Source organism: Ceratotherium simum, chromosome 34 (assembly GCF_057802395.1).
Source record: "Ceratotherium simum simum isolate JZ-2026a chromosome 34, ASM5780239v1, whole genome shotgun sequence".
Taxonomy (NCBI): Eukaryota; Metazoa; Chordata; class Mammalia; order Perissodactyla; family Rhinocerotidae; genus Ceratotherium; species Ceratotherium simum.
Genome location: NC_141933.1, coordinates 561,631 through 581,204, shown reverse-complemented (window position 1 = coordinate 581,204; position 19,574 = coordinate 561,631). Strand labels below are relative to the sequence as shown.

The following is a 19,574-nucleotide window of genomic DNA, read 5'->3' as shown; positions in this document are numbered from 1 at the left end:
GCAAAGTCAGGAACATCAGGCCGAGTCCTCATGCTGCCGTCTCTCTGCTTCGCCCTCCTCTGCCTCCCTCTTCCAGTTTTAAGGAATCTTGTGATTATACTAGGCCCAGATAATCTCTCCATCTCAAGTTCAGCTCATTAGCAATCTTAATTCCATCTGCAACTTTAATTCCCCTTTGCTACATAAGGTGACATATTCACAGGTTTCAGGGACTAGGATGTGGATGCGGGGAAGGGGGGCATTATTCTGCCGACTACAGACAGACTGCCTTCTAGCAAGTCTCACATCCATCTTGCATGTAAAACACACACACCCCATCCCAAGGTCCCCCAAAGTCTCAACCCATTATAGTACCAAGTCAAACACCAAATCTCACCTAAATCATCTGAACCAAGTGAGACTTTGCATATGAGCGATCCTAGTGCAAAATTCCTCTCCATATGTGGACCTTTAAAACTAGAAAAGTTATGTTTCCAAAATACAATGGTAGAACAGGCATATGATGCCAGTTATAGACATTTCCATCTAAAAACAGAGAAAACGGAAGGAGGCAGCAGGCATCCCCAGTCCCAAGCAATTTCAAACTCCAGCTGGACAAACTCCATGAGGTGCCCATCAAGGCCTGGGAACAATCCTCTGGATTCACTTCTCCACCCTCTGGGTTATCCTTTCTTTTTAAAGAACAGTAGCAAGTGTCTGCAGCTGAGGTTTCATCAGTCTGTTTCCCGCCCACAGTATTTTGGGGGTCCAACAGCCTTTCACTTCGTCCTCTCTGGCCCTTTCAGTTCAAGCTAGCAGGGTTTCTGATGGTATAAAATTCTCAAGAACAATGTGGATCTCCTGTGTATGCCATGGAGCTTCACTCCGTAAGACAAGACGTTCCTCCAGATCCTTCCAAGAAAAGACTTTCTCTGTTTCTGGCTTTTGCTGAGATGACTATTAGTCACACACTTAATCTCTTCACAGAGCCCTCTGTGTGACTCAACGCCCCGACCTTGTTCCCCTTTCTAAGGCGTTAGCAAAAGGCTGTCCAGCTGCACCCTCCACTTTTCTCTAGAGCATTTTCCTGACAGTGAACCTCCTAATTTTAGTGTCTTTTGTAATTTGGCTTGGCTGAGAATTCCCCAAATCATCAATCTCAGGTTCCCTTTGCCTTAACGGCCCCTCCCTCAATTTCCCTCTTTCCGCTCACATTTTACTATACGCAGCAAGAAACCAGGCTGCACCTTCAACACTGTGCTTGGAAATCTCCTTGGCTAAATATCCAAGTTGACTGCTTACAAGTCCTGCTTTCCGTGAACAGAATTCAGCTAGTCTTGCTGCTGTATATCACCATATAACAAGCATCTCCTTTCCTCAATGTCAGTGACACAATCTTCATTTCCCTCAGCCCTCACCAACGCCTTAACATTCACATTTCCACTACCAGGCTGTTGGTGACGATTTTAGGTATTCTCGAGGGTGAATTAGGTTTCCTTTGCTGTGCCCCTCACTGACTTCTGTGTCATCCGTAGCACAGTCATTAACATCCAGACTTCTACCAATAACCTGTTCAAGGAAATCGAGGCTGCTTCTACCACACCCTTCAGAACTCCTCCAGCTTCTGCCACCGTGTAGTCCCAAAGCGACTTCTACATTTAGGTATCTGTTACAGTAGCACCCTAATTCTGGGACCAAAATCTGCATTCATTTCCTGTCACTGCTGTAACAAATTACCAGAAACTTAGTGGCTTATGACAAAACAAATTTATCTTACAGTCTGGAAGTCAGAAATCCAAAATGGATCTCACTGGGCTAAAACCAAGGTGTCAGCGGGGCTGGTTCCTTCTGGAGGGTCCAGGGGAAGGGGAGAAACTGTTTTCTTCCTTTTCCAGCTTCTAGACGGGCCTGAGTTCCGTGACTCCTGGCCCCTTCCTCCATTCAGTGGGCCTAGTCTTTCTCGTGCCTGCGTCTCCCTGGTACTCCCTCTCCTGCCTCCCTCTTCCAGGTATAAGGACCTGGGTAAGTGAACAGGTCGTCAGGGCACAGCTGGGACTCAACCCCGAGTCTGCTCACCTTACGCTGAGCCCTCACCACTGAGCCCCACTGCCTCCCTGCAGGCGAAACCCAGGAGTGCCGTGTGCAGCCACCTCGCCGTGCAGGCCAGGAGACTGCGGCAGAGGCGAGGTTTCCCTGAGGCCTGAGTGGGCTAGGACTGTGGGTCTTGCAGCAAGGAGCGGGCCAGCAGGTGGGAGCATGGGGCACTGTCCCCACCTTGGGAGGGGTGTGGGCTGGTCCAGCAGGAGGCACGCCCCGAAGACCAGTGCTGGTCTTCCTCCTCGCCGCCTGGCCCTTGCTGGGTGGACTTCCCGAGGCCCCGATGACCATGCTGTGCCCACGACCCCCATGTGCCTAGGGACTCTGCAGCTCCTCCCTGAGTCAGACCAACATGACCATGTGTATCCTGGACACCTCTCTGCAGCCCTCCTGTGGCTCCTCATGGACCTGTCACCCCTACACATGCTCTAGATCTCACTGCACCCAGCAGCTCGAGTTGGAGACTCCGGCGTCCTGCTGGCCTCTCCAGTCCCCACATCGGCCAGCCTCGCCACCTCCCACTCCCGGCCTCCTCCCAGCAGCCAGGCCCCATTCCTACACACACACGGGACACAGGCTGTGTGCCTGGTGTGCTTCCTGCGGGCCTCAGGAGGTCCTCGATGCTCCAGGCCATGGCACGTCCCGGCCTTCAGCTCCCACACCCGTCCCGTGGCTAAGTGCTGTGGGCATCCTGAGGCCTCTGCTTAGGGGGTCCAATGCCTAGAGACGGGGAAGACACGTGAGTGGGGCACACCGGGGGGAGAGGACCCGTGCAGCCAGGTGGGCAGAGTGCCCACAGTGAGGCCCAGATGACAGGGGAGGAGGGGGTGACCTGAAGGAGGCTCCCGGGCCAGGCCTTGCCAGGAGGGGCCGTGGCCTCCCTGGCTGGCCAGAGGCTCTTGGCTGCAGGGTTTGGCGGGCTGCACGCAGGCCAGTCAGGACCCCACCCTTTCAAGAGGCCCTTCCGGGAACAGGGTGGTGGAAGCCGAGTCAGCATCTCCCAGCCTCACTGTGGAGCCAGGCCTCCCAGCTGGTGAGAGGGGCAGCCTGGATGCTGCTGGACACGTCCAGTGACTCGGGGACAGGAAGGAGTGAGTCAGGCCTCCCAGCTGGTGAGAGGAGCAGCCTGGATGCTGCTGGACACGTCCAGTGACTCGGGGACAGGAAGGAGAGAGTCAGGCCTCCCAGCTGGTGAGAGGGGCAGCCTGGATGCTGCTGGACACGTCCAGTGACTCGGGGACAGGAAGGAGAGAGTCAGGCCTCCCAGCTGGTGAGAGGGGCAGCCTGGCTGCTGCTGGACACATCCAGTGACTTGGGGACAGGAAGAGAGAGGCTGCCCTGGCTCTGCTGAGCTCCAGACTAGGTGAGGACAGAGGCACAAGCCCCAGCAAGGGGCAGTGGGCTCGGAGGGACAGAGCAGGGCCCGCAAGCCTTCCCACAGGGAGGGTGGCACTAGCCCAGGGGCTCCGAGCATGAGTGAGTTCAGCAGGTAATATGAGTGGAACCTTCTGGAACCACACATGTTAAAGTCATATTACAACAATTCTGACATACACCCTCTACATCCAGGGACTGAGTCAACGGAGTTGGGGCTGGTTCAAGCACAGGGATTTTTAAAGTTGCTCCCAGTTGACCTCTGTACAACTGCTCTGGGACAGGGAGGAGTCAGGGAGACGGTATGGGGCCCTTGTGGGGAGACAAGGGGCTAGGCTGTGAAGACAAGGCACCCCAGGGTGCACCAAGATTTTCCTGGGAGCCCCAGGGCTGTTGGGTAGGGAGCGACTCTCAGGGGCTGGAGGAGGAGACGGCACGCCAAGAGCAACAAGGAGGTCACAGAAGAGGTCCAGAGAGAAGGCGGGTGGGGGAGGACCTGGTGGCCACGCGAGCTGGGAGATGGAGCCCAGGGCCGCCACCGCACAGGGGGTGAGCATGACACGAGTCAACCACCAGAGAAGGCCGCACCATCACCAGGTGAGATGTGAGGAAGGGCAGGGGAACGGGGGCCTCACCAGAGCCCCCGCCTCTGCCCGCGTGGAGCCTGGACAAGCTCCAGGGCTCAGTTCACGTCTCGCTCCCTGATTATTCCCCAAGCCCTGCCCCGCCCCACTGCAGGCACTCACCCCCATCCGGAGCTCTCCTCTAAGCCACCCTCGGGCCACGCTGCCCCGGCCAGGGGGGCCCTTGCAGCAGAGCCCGTGTCCACCTGGCCAGGAAACTCCCCAGCCAACTCCAGCCCGCACTCCAGGGTCCTCGCTACCTACATGGGGAGGGCACAGCACGGGGGGAGTGGCGAAGGCCCCCTGGGCACTTGTGACACAGGTGTGTCCCCTGGCCCCAGGCTTCCTGTGGTCTACAGGCGGCTGTGTACACGGGTCAGCAGGGGGAGCCTGTGGTCGGCCCTGGCAGGAAGAGCGGCACGTGCCATCGGCCAGCACAGCCGGGACGTCCGTCGGTGAGAACTCCACACCTCCCAGGCTGCAGGCACAGGCCCGGCCCCAGGGGCGTGCAGGGACTGCCTGCGGGGCAGGCGGAGGAGAGAAACAGGCAGTGGCCATGGGGTGCAGGGGCAGGCCACCCTCAGTCCCACGCCAGTCTTGGTGCCCTCAGCACGGGTCACCAAGACGCTGAGGACACACACAGGCGCTGACCTGAGAGAATTCTTTTTATTACGACTGAACAGGTGAGCCGAGCGAGCGATGCTGCCTTCTGCCGACAGCTGCGTCTCCGCACAGGCCTCCTGCCCCAGGCACCTCGGTCCTGAGCCCAGCCGTCCAGAGGGTCCCTCCCGGGCAGCGGGGGCAGGAAGAAGGGAGACACGGCCACAGGCTCAGGGTCCCTCCCGGCACCCCCGGCCTCCCCCTCCCCACCCTCAGGGAGCTCCCGACAGTCAAGATCCAGGCCAGGCCGGGAGACAGGAGGGGGAGCCCGGCAGGAATCTCTAAAAATAACCCCACCCCCGAAAACAAAACCAAACCGAGCGGAACGAGACGTCTGCACACCAAGCCTCCTGGGGGAGCCCGTCCCTCCCTGGTGGATTTCTCTCAAATGGCAGAGCCCTCGGGGGAGGTGGGGCTGGGCTGCACGGAAGACCAAAGGAAGGACCCCACAGAAGGAAATGCAGATCGCCAGTCCCATAACGTTTGCTGAGCAAGTGAAGGAAGTCCAGAGTTCTTCGTGACAAGCGGCACTCATCCATCCAACAGGAAACCGCGTGGGGAGCCGGTCAGACGCGCTGCGCCCGCCAGCTTCCAGGGAGCCCCACTCTGCGCAGCCAGCCGGGGACAGCGTCCCCTCTGACCTCTGGCCGAGCATGCCGGCATGTGTGCGCACACGCAGACGCGCAGCACCCGTACCACCGTCTCTCTGCACACGTGCACGCCTGCCAGCCGGGGGCTCACCTCTCCTTCACATGGTTCTGTGCCCCCGTGCCCCCGCTGCCGGTCCCGTCCCCGCCGCCCCCTCCGTGGCCCCCGCCGCTGCACAGCACCTCCGTGAGGTCGTCCATGACGGCGGTCTCTTTGGGGTCGAGCAGGTTGAACTCCCTGGCAAAAAGAATGAAGTGGACGTAGAGTGTGTTCAAGTGTCCGTGCAGCTCGAGGGCCAGGGTCTCCTTGAAGTGGGATGAGTAGATGTGTGCCAGTACGTGGAACAGGTACTTGCAGATCTTCTTCACCAGAGACTCGAAGGAGCTGGGGAATTCTCTGCCTAGGGAGAGGAGCCGCAGCGTCACCCTGCACTCTGTTCCATCCCCAAGGAGGGACGCGCCCGCCCAGCTGTTCCACCAGGCAGGAAGGAGGAGGCCAGGCCGGCCCTCCAGGCTCCTGGAACCAGGCACTTTCTGCAGGACCAGCCTGAGGGGTCCACCCGCTGCCCGCCCCCTTACCCTGCGCCCTCGCTGAGAGGCCACCGGCAGACATTGGAGTGACTTGTCACCCTGGGCCTGGCCCGAGAGCTGCATCTTGCAGGCTGCCTGGAGGGTGGGTCATTGCTGAGCTGTACTGGTTGCCTCTGCCGCAACAGGCCTGCGACCCTGCCACACGCCACCCAAAGCCTGGACTCGGCTCTGGAGTCACACACGGTTCCCTGACGGGTACTCTATGGCCCCCTACGTGGCCTGGGCCACAGAAGAGGAAGGGAACTGGGGCACGTGGGACTCTCCTGCCAACCAGGTGCCGCCCTCTGGCAGCTCAAGGCCCGCCCAGAGCCCCCACTGGACCCTGCCCACATCTGGACACAGCCACAGCTGCTGCTTGTCAGCCCACAAGCCCCGGCAAGGTGGTTGGGACAGCCCTATTACGCAGGGGTCGGTGGAGGCTGCAGGTCCCAGAGCCTGGGGTGGGCGGGCACTTGACAGCTGGGAGGGTACCAGCTTTACCCTACGGCCCAGGTCACACGGCTGCCCCTCCCAAAGGGCAGCTTCTCCTCACCTGCAGGCACGCCCGCCCTGTGCCCAAAGGCGCACCGCTGGGAGAGACCTACCATATTTCGTGGGGAACACGTCCTCATCAGTCACCAGCTTCTGCACGGAGCTCATGACAAAGTCGACGTACTGTGGGGCCGTGCACTTGACCTTCTTCCCCCGCTCGTCGTACCAGTAGTACTGTCTGTGGGGACAGAGAAGGCTGGTCACAGCGCCACCGTGGGACCCAGGCCCTACCCCAGCCGCACCGCTCCGGAGCTTCACACAGACCCCTCCCTCTGCCCAGCACTCCCCACTCATTTATCTGACTTTACTTGGCCTCAGACCCAGATTAGACTAGGTCCCCTCCTCAACACCACACTTCCCAAGGGCGAAGACTTGAGGCTCTGAGCACCCTGCCCTGGTTTCCTGAGCTCACCAAGCACCCCAGGGGGACAGCCACGAGGGCTCACCACTCCCGCCACCCTGCCAGGCTGGAGCCAGGAGAGCGAGGGGGTCCCATTTCCCACAGGCAGCCTGATCCCAGCCAAGAGAAAAGGCACGGCCCAGCCGAGTGGCCTCGAGACAACTCTGCTGCCGGCCCCTCTGCCCCAGGACCCCCAGCTCCATCTAGCAGGAACCAGGCGCTCTTCTCGGCCCCGCACATCTATAGCTCATTTGTAACCTAGGCAAGATCAGGAAAGCACAGCCCCACACTGACGGGCAGGCCCCCAGGAAGGAGGCCAGCCCTTGGTGGACAAAGGGACACAGCCCTGACTGCCACTCAGACACCAGGCCCCGCCCACTAGAAGGTGGACGATCTGGGGAGCAACCCAGACGTAGCAAAGGGCAGGCTGCAGCTGCACAGCCACTGCAGCACGGTACCCCCGTCACATCACACTGCCAGCACCAACACATCCTGCGTGCCCCACCAGGCCCAGGAATGAGCAAAGGAGCTCGTCCAGCAAAGCCCTGAGAAGCCTGCAACACTCCCCTCCCGCCCCAGGAAGCTAACATCCAGCACGGACCCCTCGGCTAGAGCTCCTGCCCCCGCGCGCTCCCCACTGCAGGGGGCTCTGCTTGATCCTCCTGCCCCACCTGGCAGCAGCACGGGTGTGTCAGACCGGCTGAGGACGCGGAGGCAAAGTCCCTCTCAAGGTCACTTCGTGAGAAGACAGGTGAATCTTCCCTCCCTTCAGGACGGCCTGTGGGGTCCCCAGGTCAGTGCAGTGGAGCCCCAGCCTCTGGGGGCCAGGCCAAGGCCCACGTCCCTGGTGAGGAGACACAGTGGGACAGGGCCCCAGGCCCCGGGCAGGAGTCACAGACACCTGCTCCACCAACTCCCTCACCCTGCATGCTGATGCTGGAAGCACCTGGCCACAGGTGCCAGAGTCAGAAGAAACACCCACGGCTAAAACCACAACGGCAGGCCTGAGAGACCAGCTCCTAAGGGACACTGCGGGTCGCCCCATCTGTTTGCAAGACAAGCATTCTGCTTTCAACATTCCAGTTTTTGTTTTCATTTTACTTTTCAAATTACCACACAGTAAAGCTGACTTGTTTTGGGTGCAATCCTATGCATTTCCAGCCACACAGAGGTCCAGGTACCCCCACCACAACCGGGCACAGCTCGTGCTGCCCCTCCTAGCCACAGGCTCCCACCCTGCGCCCCGCCAGTCAGTCCCCAGGACACTAGTAATGTCTCCTCGAGACGCCAAGGGCACCCTGTGGTGCACGTATCCGTGGCCCCTTCCTTCTCACGGCTGAGACATTATTCTGGAACATCAGCCTGGAAGCACCAGTGTGTCCCAGTTCACCTGCTGAAGGACATCTGGGTTGTCTGCAGTTTGGGGCAGTTATGGGTCAGGCTGTATAAACACTCCTGGACAGGTGTCTGTGTGAGCACAAGTTCTCTCTTCTCTAGGGTGGACACCCAGGAGTGGGACGGCTGAGTGCACAGTAGGTGAACGCTTCGTTTCCTAAGAAACCACCACACCATCCTCAGAGGGGCTGTCCCACCTGCACTCCCTCCACGCTCCCATCCTCGCCAGCACCCAGCATGCTAACAGCGCAGCTTGAATTCGCATTGTTCCGCCTGCTCGTGGTGGGGAGCCTCTCGGGTGCTCACCTGCCCTCCTCGGGTCCTCCTCAGTCACTGCCTGTCCACGCCCTTTGCCCACCTGTCACCAGACTGTTTTCTTATGACAAGCTGAGAGTTCTTGACACACTCCAGGCACTAGTCCTTTCTAGTCTACAGTCTGTCTTTTCTTTCTCTTAACTGTCTTCCTCAGAGCAGAAGTTCTAACTTTTTATGAAGTCCAATCTCTTGATACTTTTTTGTCAAGAGACTATGCCTTGTGTCACAACCAAGAACTTTGTGCCTAATGCTAAGTCAGGAAGATTTCCTCCTATGTTTTCTCCTAAAAGTTCTATAGTTTTACATTTAGATTTAGAATCCACTTGGAGTCAATTTTGGCATAAAGTATGAGGTCTAGGTCAAGATTCACTTTTGTTTTTTGGCATCCAGATGACCGGTTTTTCCAGCATTAGTTGAAAAGACTATCCTTTCCCCACAAATTTCCTTCGCATCTGTCACAAATCGGAGGGCACGTCCATATAGCTCTATTTCTCCTCTGCTCCACGGGTCTAGGTGTCTGTCACAAACCGGAGGGCACGTCCGTGTGGCTCTACTTCTCCTCTGCTCCACGGGTCTAGGTGTCTGCCCTTCACCAGGACCACGCTGTCTTGACTGCTGCAGCCCTAGAGAAGTCTTAGAAGGGGACAGTGTGATTCTCCCAACTTCACTGATCTTCTTCCAGAACCGCTGTGGCCACTGCAGTGACTGTCCTTCCACGTACACTGTGGAACCAGCCTGTTGACATCCACACAGCCCCGCTGGGATCACGACTGCTTAAACAAACAGATCAGTTTGGGGGGAACGGACGTTCTCGCATATTGAACCACTAATCCATGAACACAGAATGTCTATCTACTCAGGTCGCCTTTGTTTTTGTCCATTAGCATTTTGCAGTTTCCCGCACACAGATCCTGTGCATGTTTCCTAAAGTTTACACCTGAGTATCTTGTCGTTTTTGGAGCTACTGTAAATGGCACAGTTTTATTAGTTTTGGGTTCCAGTGTACACTGCTGGTATACAGGATGATTAATTTTTGTGTGTGTTGGCCTTGCTAAGTTTATTCATGTATTCCATTTTTCCTAGAATCCTCGGGGTTTTCTACATAGACGATAGTGCTGTCTGTGAATAGGGATGGTTTTATTTCTTCTTTTCCAATTTGGATGCCTTTCACTCCTTTCTCTCGCCTTACTGCATTACCTATCTTGGGTGAGTTTTGGTATTTTGTGCTTTCTAAGCAATTGGTCCATGTAATCTAAGCTGTCAAATTTATGTATAGTTTCTTGTGATTGTTCCTTATTATCCTTTTAAAATCTGCTGTGTTTATAGCGACCCCTTCACTCCTTACATTGATAATCTGCACCTTTTCTCTTTTTTGTCAGTCTTGCTCAAGGTTTATCAATTTTATTGATCTTTTCAAGGAATTGGCTTTTGGTTCCATTGGTGTTTTCCTTTTGTTTTCAGAGATCAGTTTCAGTGATTTCTGCCCTTATTCTTTCTTTTCTTCTGCTCAATTTGGGTTTATCTTGCTCTTCTCTTTCTAGTTTCTTCATATGGACGCTTAGATTGATTTGAGACCTTTCTTCTACTTCTAAAATAAGCATTTAATCCTATAAATTTCCCTCCCAGCATCGCTTTAGCTGCATCCCACAAATTCAGGTATGCTGCATTTTCATTTGCGTTCAGTTTAAAACATTTTCTAATTTCCTTTGAGACTTCCTCTCTGACCCATGGATATTCAGAGAGGAGTTAATTCCTAAATGTTTGGAGATTTTCCTTTTATCTTTCTGTTACTGATTCCCAGTTTAATCCCATTATGGTCAGATAACTTACTTTACATGATTCTGATTCTTTGAAGTTTGTCAAGGGCTGTTTTGTGAGCCAAGATCCAACCCACTTTGGTGAACATGCCCTGTGCACTTGAGGAGAAGGTGTATTTCACTGTTGAGGGTGGAGTGTTCTATGAATGCCCATTCAGCCCCGCTGGCTGACGGCATTAGCTGTGATCTTCCCGCTGACTTTCTGTCTGTTGGTTCTCTTACCAGGAGAGGGTGTTGAAATCTCCAACTAGAATGTGACTTTGTCTGGCCCTCCTTTCCGTTCTGTCTGCTTTGTGTACAAGCTCTGCTGTTTGGTGCACACACATTGGAGACCAACCCTTCCTGATGAATTGGCCCCTTTGTAAACATGCAGTCCTCTTCTGTATCCCAGCTGTTTTCTTCGCTCTGAAGTCTATTCTGTCTGGTATTAACAGAGCCCCTTCAGCTTCTTCTGGTTAGTGTTTTGTTGTGTCTCTTTTCCATCCTCTCTCTTTTAACCTGCCCGTGTCATAGCACCTAAAGTGAGTCTCCTGTAGACACTGCATGGTCGGCTCATTAAAAACCCGCTCCTGGGGCCGGCCCGGTGGTGCAGCGGTTGAGTGCGTGTGCTCCGCTGCGGCGGCCCGGGGTTCGCAGGTTCGGATCCCGGGTGTGCACCGACACACCACTTGTTGAGCCATGCTGTGGTGGCATCCCATATGAAGTAGAGGAAGATGGGCACGGATGTTAGTCCAGGGCCAGTCTTCCTCAAGAGAAAAAACGGGGAGGATTGGCATTGCATGTTAGCTCAGGGCTGGGCTTCCTCACAAAAAAAAACAAAAAACAAACCCGCTCCTATAGCCTCTGTCTTGTAACTGGCACGTTCTCACCCGTGACGTGGCCTGTGGTCACTGGCCTGTTTGAATTTAAGTTCATTGTGTGCTGACTATTTGTCCCTTTTTCACTCCTCAGATTTCCTCTTTCCTGCCTCCTTTTGGGTCATTTTTTAGTATTCCCTTTTAACTCTGATTTTGACTATATCAGTTACACAACTTTTTAGCGATTGCTCAAAGGATTATAAAATACGCACTTCACTGTTCACTCTGCGCTTGAACCAATGTTGCCCTTTGACTGGAATGCAGGAACTGCCCCCATCTGGCCCCTCTGCCTACCCCCGTGCTGCCCAGCCTCTGTGCCCCTTGGCACACGCCGAGCCCGCCAGGCAGTGTTCTGACTCCGCTCAGCCACCAAGTGCATCTGGAGAACTAGAGGAGAGGAGCAGCCTATCGCCTGCTCGCTCCTCCTCCCCGCTCACACTCCACGTTCCCTCCGTGATCACCGCCCTCAGGATGAAGAGCTCCCTGTAGCAACTCGGTTTTGGAGCAGGTCTGCTGGCTAGGAATTCTCTTAGTTTTCCTTCACCTGAGAAGTGTCTGATTTCACTTCACTCCCGAAGGGCATTTTTGCTGGACGCAGAACTCTGAGGTGACCGTTCTTTCCTGTCAGCTCCTCCTACCCCCAAGGCTTCTAATGAGAGCACGGTCACTCCCACTGCTGTCCCCACAGGTGCTGTGCCGCTGGCCCTGCTGCTGTTCAGGTCTCCTCTTTCCAGCAGTTTGATTACGACGTGTCCACATGTGGATTCTTCCGGTTTATCCTATTTGGAGTTCATTCAGCTTCTTGAATCTGTAGGTTTGTGTCTTCACAACCTTGGTAAGTTTCAGCCATTACTTCTTCAAGTGTGTTTTTGGCATGGCCCTTTCTCGTCTCCTTTTGGGACTGCAACATTACCCTCTGGTTTCTGTCCTACAGGCACCAGCAGTGTGGAGACAGGCCTCTGCCACACTCCGGGCCCCGGTGGACTTGCTGGTCCTGGGACAGCAAGTGGCTCTGTGGAACTCTGACAAACCTCCTTTTTTCTCTTAAACTCAATTTGTGTGAGTTTCCATCTTGATCTCAAAAGACTCCTAGGAAGGCCTTAGATACATATCCACTCATACAAATCTACAGCAACCCTATGAAGTACGTTACAGACCGAGAGGAGGAGGAGGAGGAGCAGCAGAGGATTTAAGTTCCCCAGATCTCCAAGTTCAACATGGCAGAGGCAACATCTAGACGCAGGTCTGCCCCACACCAAACCCTATGCTCTTGCAAGGAACCTCTTCTCAAACACATTGATCCTGAAGGGCACGTGGGAATGCAGCAGCAAAGGAGCCCTAGCTTCCCCACCCGCCTGCTCCATGGGCCACCTCTGCTGCCGCCTGGCCAGGCACGTAGCCAGCAAGCGTCCTCTTGAGCACGCTACACACACGGCTCTCAGACACTGTCCTTGCCCACCTCCAGCAGTTGCTTCCAGGTCTGCTCTACAAAGGTCACTCTGTCCCGTGACATCCTCCTGCCTGAGCTTACCTGCACCACCCGCCCAGCACCACCCCACCCTCCCTTGGGCCGCCTGGCTGTGTCCAGCTGGGGACGCACGTGGCACCTGAGCATCCCCTCAGCGGCTCTTCCTGGGCGAATAAGGAGTGGAGAGCCAGTTGTCGTGTGCACTTGCTCCCACATGACCCAGCCCCGAGCTGCGACCCATCGGGGCCACGAGAGTGGGGCCCAGCAGGGCTGAGAGCTGATGGGGGGCACCCTCTGCCGTCTGCCTGTGCTGAGGCTTTTGGTGGGTTCTCAGCGAGAACAGAGCTCAGCTTGTCAGGGTCTGAGCTGGGTCTGTACCAGGGAGCCTGCCTGTCTGTGGGCAGGATGAACCCAGGACGGTATACGCAAACGTGTTCACTAGCAGAGGCTGGCGGTTCACGCATACTTATTAGCCCCTGACCCGCAGGCCCTGACAGTGAAAAGGAGATGCCAGAAAGGCACTTCTGTGCCTCCTCCTCAGCCACACACCCCAGGCTGAGCCCCTGCAGAACCAGCCTCTTGCCTGAGGCCATCTTTTGTCACTTCTGCTACTCGGGGCTGGTGGCAAGCCTACGCCACATGGCGGCTCTCCTACCCACAGCATGCAAGAGCTGCTGCAGTGCTGGCGGGGTGCCTCGGAGCCCCTCAGGGATGTCTGCCTACTGAGGAAACGAATGTGCACAAGCTTCCAGAGGAGAGTGACTAGCACCCGGTGTGTTGGGAAGTCACCAAGAAGGCATCCCAGCCCCACAAAACCAGCCAAGGGAAGGCCTCCTCCACCCAGTCCCTCACCGGCCCCTCCCTCTCTGTCTCACAAAGCAGGAGCCCTGAGGAAGAGCCGTCAGTTGACTGGACAGCTAACTGAAGCAGAGAAGCACTTCCAGCTTCACGGTGCTATTGTCTTAGGAAATGTCCCTGCCTCTAGGAACACAGCCTGTCAGCCTCTAGCTGGCTCCTGGTGCCCCGAGTCCCAGTGGGACCCCACCACAGGTGTCCCTTCTCTGCTGGGCTGTGTCCTGTTTCCCCACCAGGGCCTGGGCCCCGTGGGAGCAGGAGGACACTGCTGAGGAAGGCTCCACACTATCAGGAGACCTTGCATGGGACACAGCGAGAGTAGGGTCTGAGAAGACAGGGTCTGGGCCCCACAGCCCACTGCATCCCCCAGGGGCCGGCCCATATCCAGGCAGCAACTCACGTGTTGCAAACGGCCATGGTCTGGCACGCTTCTCCTGTGCAGAATTCTGAGATGGTGCTATACTGCAGGTTGACGTGGTGGAAGAACGTTGTGGCTGGAAGAGAAGGGCCTGGTGTGAAAACCACCACCGTGGAATCGCTCCTGTCTCCACTGCCCCATAGGTCCGGGAGCAACAGTGCTTCTTTCCTCGGACCCTGGGGTGGTCAGTGCTTATCAGAGACAAGAGACAAAGCCCCAGGACGGAGCACTGGCCCTGGGGGCTGGCTGCCAGCTGCCGCCATGCAGGGGGTGGGGGACACGGGCCTGGACAGCGCCAAGCTGGGCAGGGAGCTGGCAGCCATCTAGACGGAGTCCCTTCTGTGAGGGGTGCGGCAGACCAACATCCCACCCCCGCGAGGGGTCAGGGCCCTAGGACTCACACCCCTGCTCTTACAAACACCAGCTGCATCAGGGACACCCACCTCGGCATCAACTAACGCAGACGGCAACTCCAGCTCAACACCCACGAGGCCGACCCCCTTCAGAGGAGAACAGCTCCCTGTGGGTTCCACGACCTCCTGCGTGGCATTCTACGAGCCCTGAGCCCCAGGCCTGCCCAGTGGGTGGGGTGAAATCCGCCGTCCCCTCCATGGGCCACAGCCTTCCCACAACCCAGCACTGGCAGCCTCGCAGCCACCCTCCCGTCCCACAGTCTCTCCCTGGCACTGGTGTCCCACGCCCTGGTGCCTCCAGGACCCGGACCGAGTCCTCTGTGTCTGCGGGATGCCCCAAGTGCACTGCAGGGCTGGCCATCCTGCGCCTCAGCTCCCAGCCAACACGTGCAGGCGAGGCAACTGGGGGAGCCGCTACCCGGCCACGGGCCACTCAGGCCACACACTCTCCACAGACAGCGGGCGGGGAGCTGAGCACCAGCGCTGGGGAGTCCTCGAGGAAGCAGAGGCGGCCACCTTCGCTGCTTCCCTGCCAGCTGCAGTGGCTGTGGCGCCCCCGCCCTGCCCCCCCACTGCCCCTAGCCCCACTGTCTGCCACGCACAGCTGACCCCTGCCCCAGCCCCACTGCCATCTGCCACACAGGCTGACCCCACCCCCAGCCCCACTGCCGCACACGGCTGGCCCTCCCCCACGCACTGTTGCTGGCCAGCCACTCGTTGAGGTCGATCTCCCGCGGCAGCACCACCAGCTCCTTGAACTCAAAGTCCGTGATCCTGGACTTGGTGTACTCTGGTTCCAGGTACATCTTCTTCTCCTCCGTGGCAGGCTTCTTCCCGTTAGGCTTCGCTTTTGACTTCCTGCCAGTGAGAAGGGGGCATGGGGTCACCACATAGCACATGCAGGCATGGAGACCACAGGCCAGGCTCCAGGACACAAGGGGCTGTCACTGCCAGTGGGACACCAAGGGGGTCTCCCAGAGACGTCCTGGGAGAGTCTGTTCCCACCAGGCCAGAAGTGGGAGGCAGCTGCCCTGCACCCATGCCCTCCTCTGCCGTCGTCAAGAACCTACACCTGACCAGCCAGCCACCCTGCCTCCATGAGGGGAGAATGGGCTGCAGGGACACCACCTGGAGGCCTGACGTCATGGGGCCGAACCTGGAACCCAGGGCAGGCAGGTGGCTCTGGGCCCACTGAAGGGGTGGGTTGGGGGCCCCACTAGTCAGCTCGCCCCCAACGTGTGACCCTGCAGCCATCTTGGCCCACACCTTGGGCCTGGGGTCCCAAGGCAGGACCACCAGGCGGGGCACAGAGACAGTGTGACTCACCCAGGCCCTGAGCCTCTGAGCACAGTCCCACCATGCGGGTGTGCATCCTTCTGCGCAGATGACCCAACGCCCGCCATTCCTCAGCACCTGTTGTGTGCCCGACCCCCCCGAGGTTCGCCCCACCCCAGGCCTCCCGCCATCACCGGGTTCCAGGTTCACCCTGCACGACACCTGTCCTGCTTGTCCTGCCCCCCGATCCTGTCAAGTGCACAGTGCAGGCTTCTAGGCGGGGCAGAGGCAGGCGTGAGCCAGATGTTACAGAAAGTTGCGGAAATGGCCACTTCTCACTAAAACTTTTTCTTGTTTAGAAAATAATTCTTTTCCATAAAAATATGCTGTTATATAACACAAAACGGATACATGTTTTTACACCAATGAATACATATTTTTGAAATGTCTGTTTTCACTTGAATACAGTGGACAGCAGTAGCTAAACCCGTGATCCAAGGCTCTTTGGCACTGAGGGGGCCTCACCCCCTCCTCAGTAGGGGAAGCTGCGGCCCCAGAACCAGCCTCCCTCCGGCTGCCCGGAGGCTGGAGCCAGGGCCGTGGTACATGCGGCCCAGGCAGGCCAATGAGACAGCGTGTCCCCTAAGAAGCAAAGTGCCCAACAGAGTGGCCCAGAACCCGTGGCTGGGAACGCTGGCCCAGGCCAGGCTTGACACCAGTCTCCGTGTCTGTCTACACGGGAGCCCACACCGGCCAAACGTGCCCCAGAGCAAGGAGGCCCCGCAGAGGGCTGCACATCTCAGACACCCTTCCTAGCAGCGACCACTCAACCTCGTGGTGTGGAGGGCCTCGCGCCGGGCTCTCACCGTCTGGGAGCCAGCACTGAGCAAGGCTGCAATCTCCCCATACGTGCAGGAGTTTCCCCACATTTTCAAGTTTAGAATTGGGTTCCTGGGGGAAAGTCTGAGAAACTGAAGGAAAAAAATTCCTAATAGCATGGATTAGTGTCTTGGTTCTTACTGGAACAATTGAATTCTTTAATGGCAGACATCATGACTTTTAGAAAACCAGCTTCAAATCAATACTGTCATGAAGTCTTACTGACCAGAAAAGGCCACTTTTGATTATAAACCCTCACGGGGGTGTAATGCAGGATGCAGCCCCTTTCACTGGGCGGCCGGCAACCAAGAGCAGGCACAGAATGCCCAGTGAGGTCCCCCTACCCCGAGGAGCAGCCACAGGCCTGAGGGCAGAGCCTTGCACCTGCCCCGAGGGAGAATCAGGCAGACGTGGCCCGAGAGGCACTCAGCGCAGGGGTTGTGTGTGTTCTGGAAGAAGCCCCCTCTTCTGGAGCTTCCCTGCCCTGCTCTGCAGTGATGAGGGGTCAGCAGGGGGCACACCCCCGCTGGGCAGAGCAGTGGGCACCAATGTTGGCACAGCCGTGGGCCCACTGTGCCGAGGGCAGCTCTCCTCAGCCCAGCCTCCTGCAAACCAGGGAGGGCCACGGTTGGTGGGCAGACGGGGTAGGGGCCCAGGCTCAGGGGCCAGTGTGCGTGGCCGGGCCCCACCGGGTCACCCTTGGTCTTCCACGCCTGCAAGAGGAGAAGCAAACCTGACCACTCCTGGCTTCTGCCGCAGCCCCGACTGCCCAGGTGAAAATGCACTATGGGCCTCACGTGGGGCATGGCCCCCATGGTGGCACACGGCGGCCTGGCTCCCTGTGCACCCCTCTGCCCTGCAGGCCTGGCAAGGCCCACAGTCGGCCGGGAGGGGAGGCTGTCGCGTCGGGGTGAAAGGTCTCTGCAGCTCCTTGACCTCGTCCTTTCCTTTCTCCTGTTTTGAAGAGCTGCTAGTGGTTTATTTAAAAAAAAACAGGAAGGAAAAATGCTCCCCGAATGCCAGGGAAATGTTTTCCCTCTGGCTTCTCACAGCAGATCTTCGCCTTAAAAGGCGACATATGCTCGGCCTCCGGGTGCAGCGCTGGGAGAGGCCAGTGCCAGGCAGGGCCGGGTGTCCTGGGGACAGGGTGGGGCGGACCCTGACCCAGGGCTCCCAGCCCTGCGTAAGTGGGCCGAGGCTGGAGTGCAGTGTGGACACCACACCCACGAACACACACAGTGGGCACTTCAGGAGTCCCTGCGGTGGGGCGGGGTGGGGCTGTCCAGTGGGGACAAGTATGGACATGAGGTTCTCGGGCCCTCAGCCTTCAGCCCTTGGTCGGCGACAGCAAGACTCCCAGCCTTTCCCAGAGTGCGCAGGGAGACCAGGCCCCAGAGGGTGGGAACACCCAGGGGCTCTGCTGACACCCTCGGACACTCCACTGGGAAACGGGTGGGCGGGCCATTTCGCTCCCTGCTCCCGCCCTTCTCCTGACCCTGAGTCACGTGCAGTGGAAGAGTGGAAGGCTGGAAGGCTCCCCGTGCTCACAGCCCCAGGCATGAGGGACCAGCTTGCAGGATGCACGCACCTCGAACCTTGCGCCAGCCTCTGCTCCAGTCAGCCCCGAGTATCCAACTACTGGGCAGATTCTCGACCATGAGCCCGGTCCAGTCAGACCCTGACCCCCTCACCCGTGCTCTCAGTGCACACCTGGCCTGTGCCGTGGCCACTCCCGCTGGCCACACACACTGAGCCTTGGCCTCCAGGTCTGGAGGGGCCTATGATCACACGTGTAGGGATAGGGAGAGGTGGGGGCCCGGGCCGTGAAGCTGGCCACCCCATCTCCCCACCCACCACTCTGCCATTTAGGAGCCATGTTACCTGGTGACTCACGTAACACGCCTAAGCATCAGCTCGCAAGCAGCGGCTAGGCGGGCAGAGTGCCCGTGGAACTGGCCGTCACTGCAGAGCGTCTCTGGGCAGTGTGCGCAGGCCTGCTCCTGGACACTGCCTCATCACGAGTGTGTGTCGTCGTGCCAGAGCGTCTATTTCCAGGGCAGACTGTGAGCCCTTGGGCCTCTGGTTCTGAGGGGCCAGGGGAGGCAGCCCCAGGAGGACCCGGGTTTATGCTCCACAAGACAGGCTCGGAGGCTCCGGGCAGGCGCCAGGACCTGGGCAGTGGCCTGTGTGGTCAGAAGGCCTCAGCCTCCTCACCCTCCTGACCTCCTCACCTCTGACAACAAACAAGCAGGCACACACCAGGACCCCAAGCTCAGCTTCCGCAGCTGGTTCCCCTGAGTTTCACTCCCCGTCACCCAGAGCTGGCCTGGAGCCCCTGGACCTCAGCCCAATTGGGGATGGCCCATCTGCTAGGCCAGTCGGCCCAGACCTCTCTGGATCCTGGTCACCGAGTCTTCTTTCACTCAGTCTCATGGAGCAGAAGCAGACAATGGGCACTGACTGGAAGGTGGCAGGACCAAGAGACAAGCCTGCCTGGGGATTGTCTGGGGACGTGCAGGGCCTCTGTGCTAGGAAGGGCCTGTGCAGGAGGGCCCCACAAGCCCAGCCACACCTCTCTCTGACCCCAAGTTCTGTCCCTTCCATGGCAGGGAAGGCTCTCAGCCAAGCCACGTGGCCCCTTCCAGTGGCAGAAGCGGCCCTCATCCAGCCCCGTTCCTTTGCCGCCAGCAGCAGCTGACCCAAGATTTCAGAGAATACACAGGGCCTTCGAAGTGGAACAGGCTGCTGCGTGACACCGCGGTGCTGCCTGCCCTCTGTCCCCACAGATACCCCAGTGGAGAGGACAGGACTCTGCCCCCAACCACACGGGCTCTGGCTCTGAAATAGGCTCCATCCAGCCCAGGCCCAGGGGTGCGCCCAGGGGCTGCGGCCAAGCTCCTCTCCAGCTCTCTCCACACTGCTCACTCCAGTGAAAGGCTGAGTCCCTGGCGTGGAGGGACGACTGTGCGAGGTCTTGGCC

General features: G+C 57.9%; 1 protein-coding gene across 3 annotated transcripts in view; it reads right to left on the bottom strand.

Moving 5' to 3' along the window:
* Positions 1-4,725: 4,725 nt before the first annotated feature.
* The window catches only part of MOB2 (MOB kinase activator 2), an 81,158-nt gene continuing 66,309 nt past the window's right edge, over positions 4,726-19,574 (bottom strand). For all 3 annotated transcript variants that reach the window (XM_004441031.3, XM_087422386.1, XM_087422385.1), the window contains exons 2-5: positions 15,138-15,298; positions 14,010-14,103; positions 6,556-6,680; positions 4,726-5,781 (exon numbers count right to left, since the gene is read on the bottom strand). In XM_004441031.3, the coding sequence (XP_004441088.1) occupies positions 5,471-5,781; positions 6,556-6,680; positions 14,010-14,103; positions 15,138-15,298 (691 nt within the window). In that variant the 3' untranslated portion in view covers positions 4,726-5,470. The remainder of the gene's footprint in view (positions 5,782-6,555; positions 6,681-14,009; positions 14,104-15,137; positions 15,299-19,574) is intronic.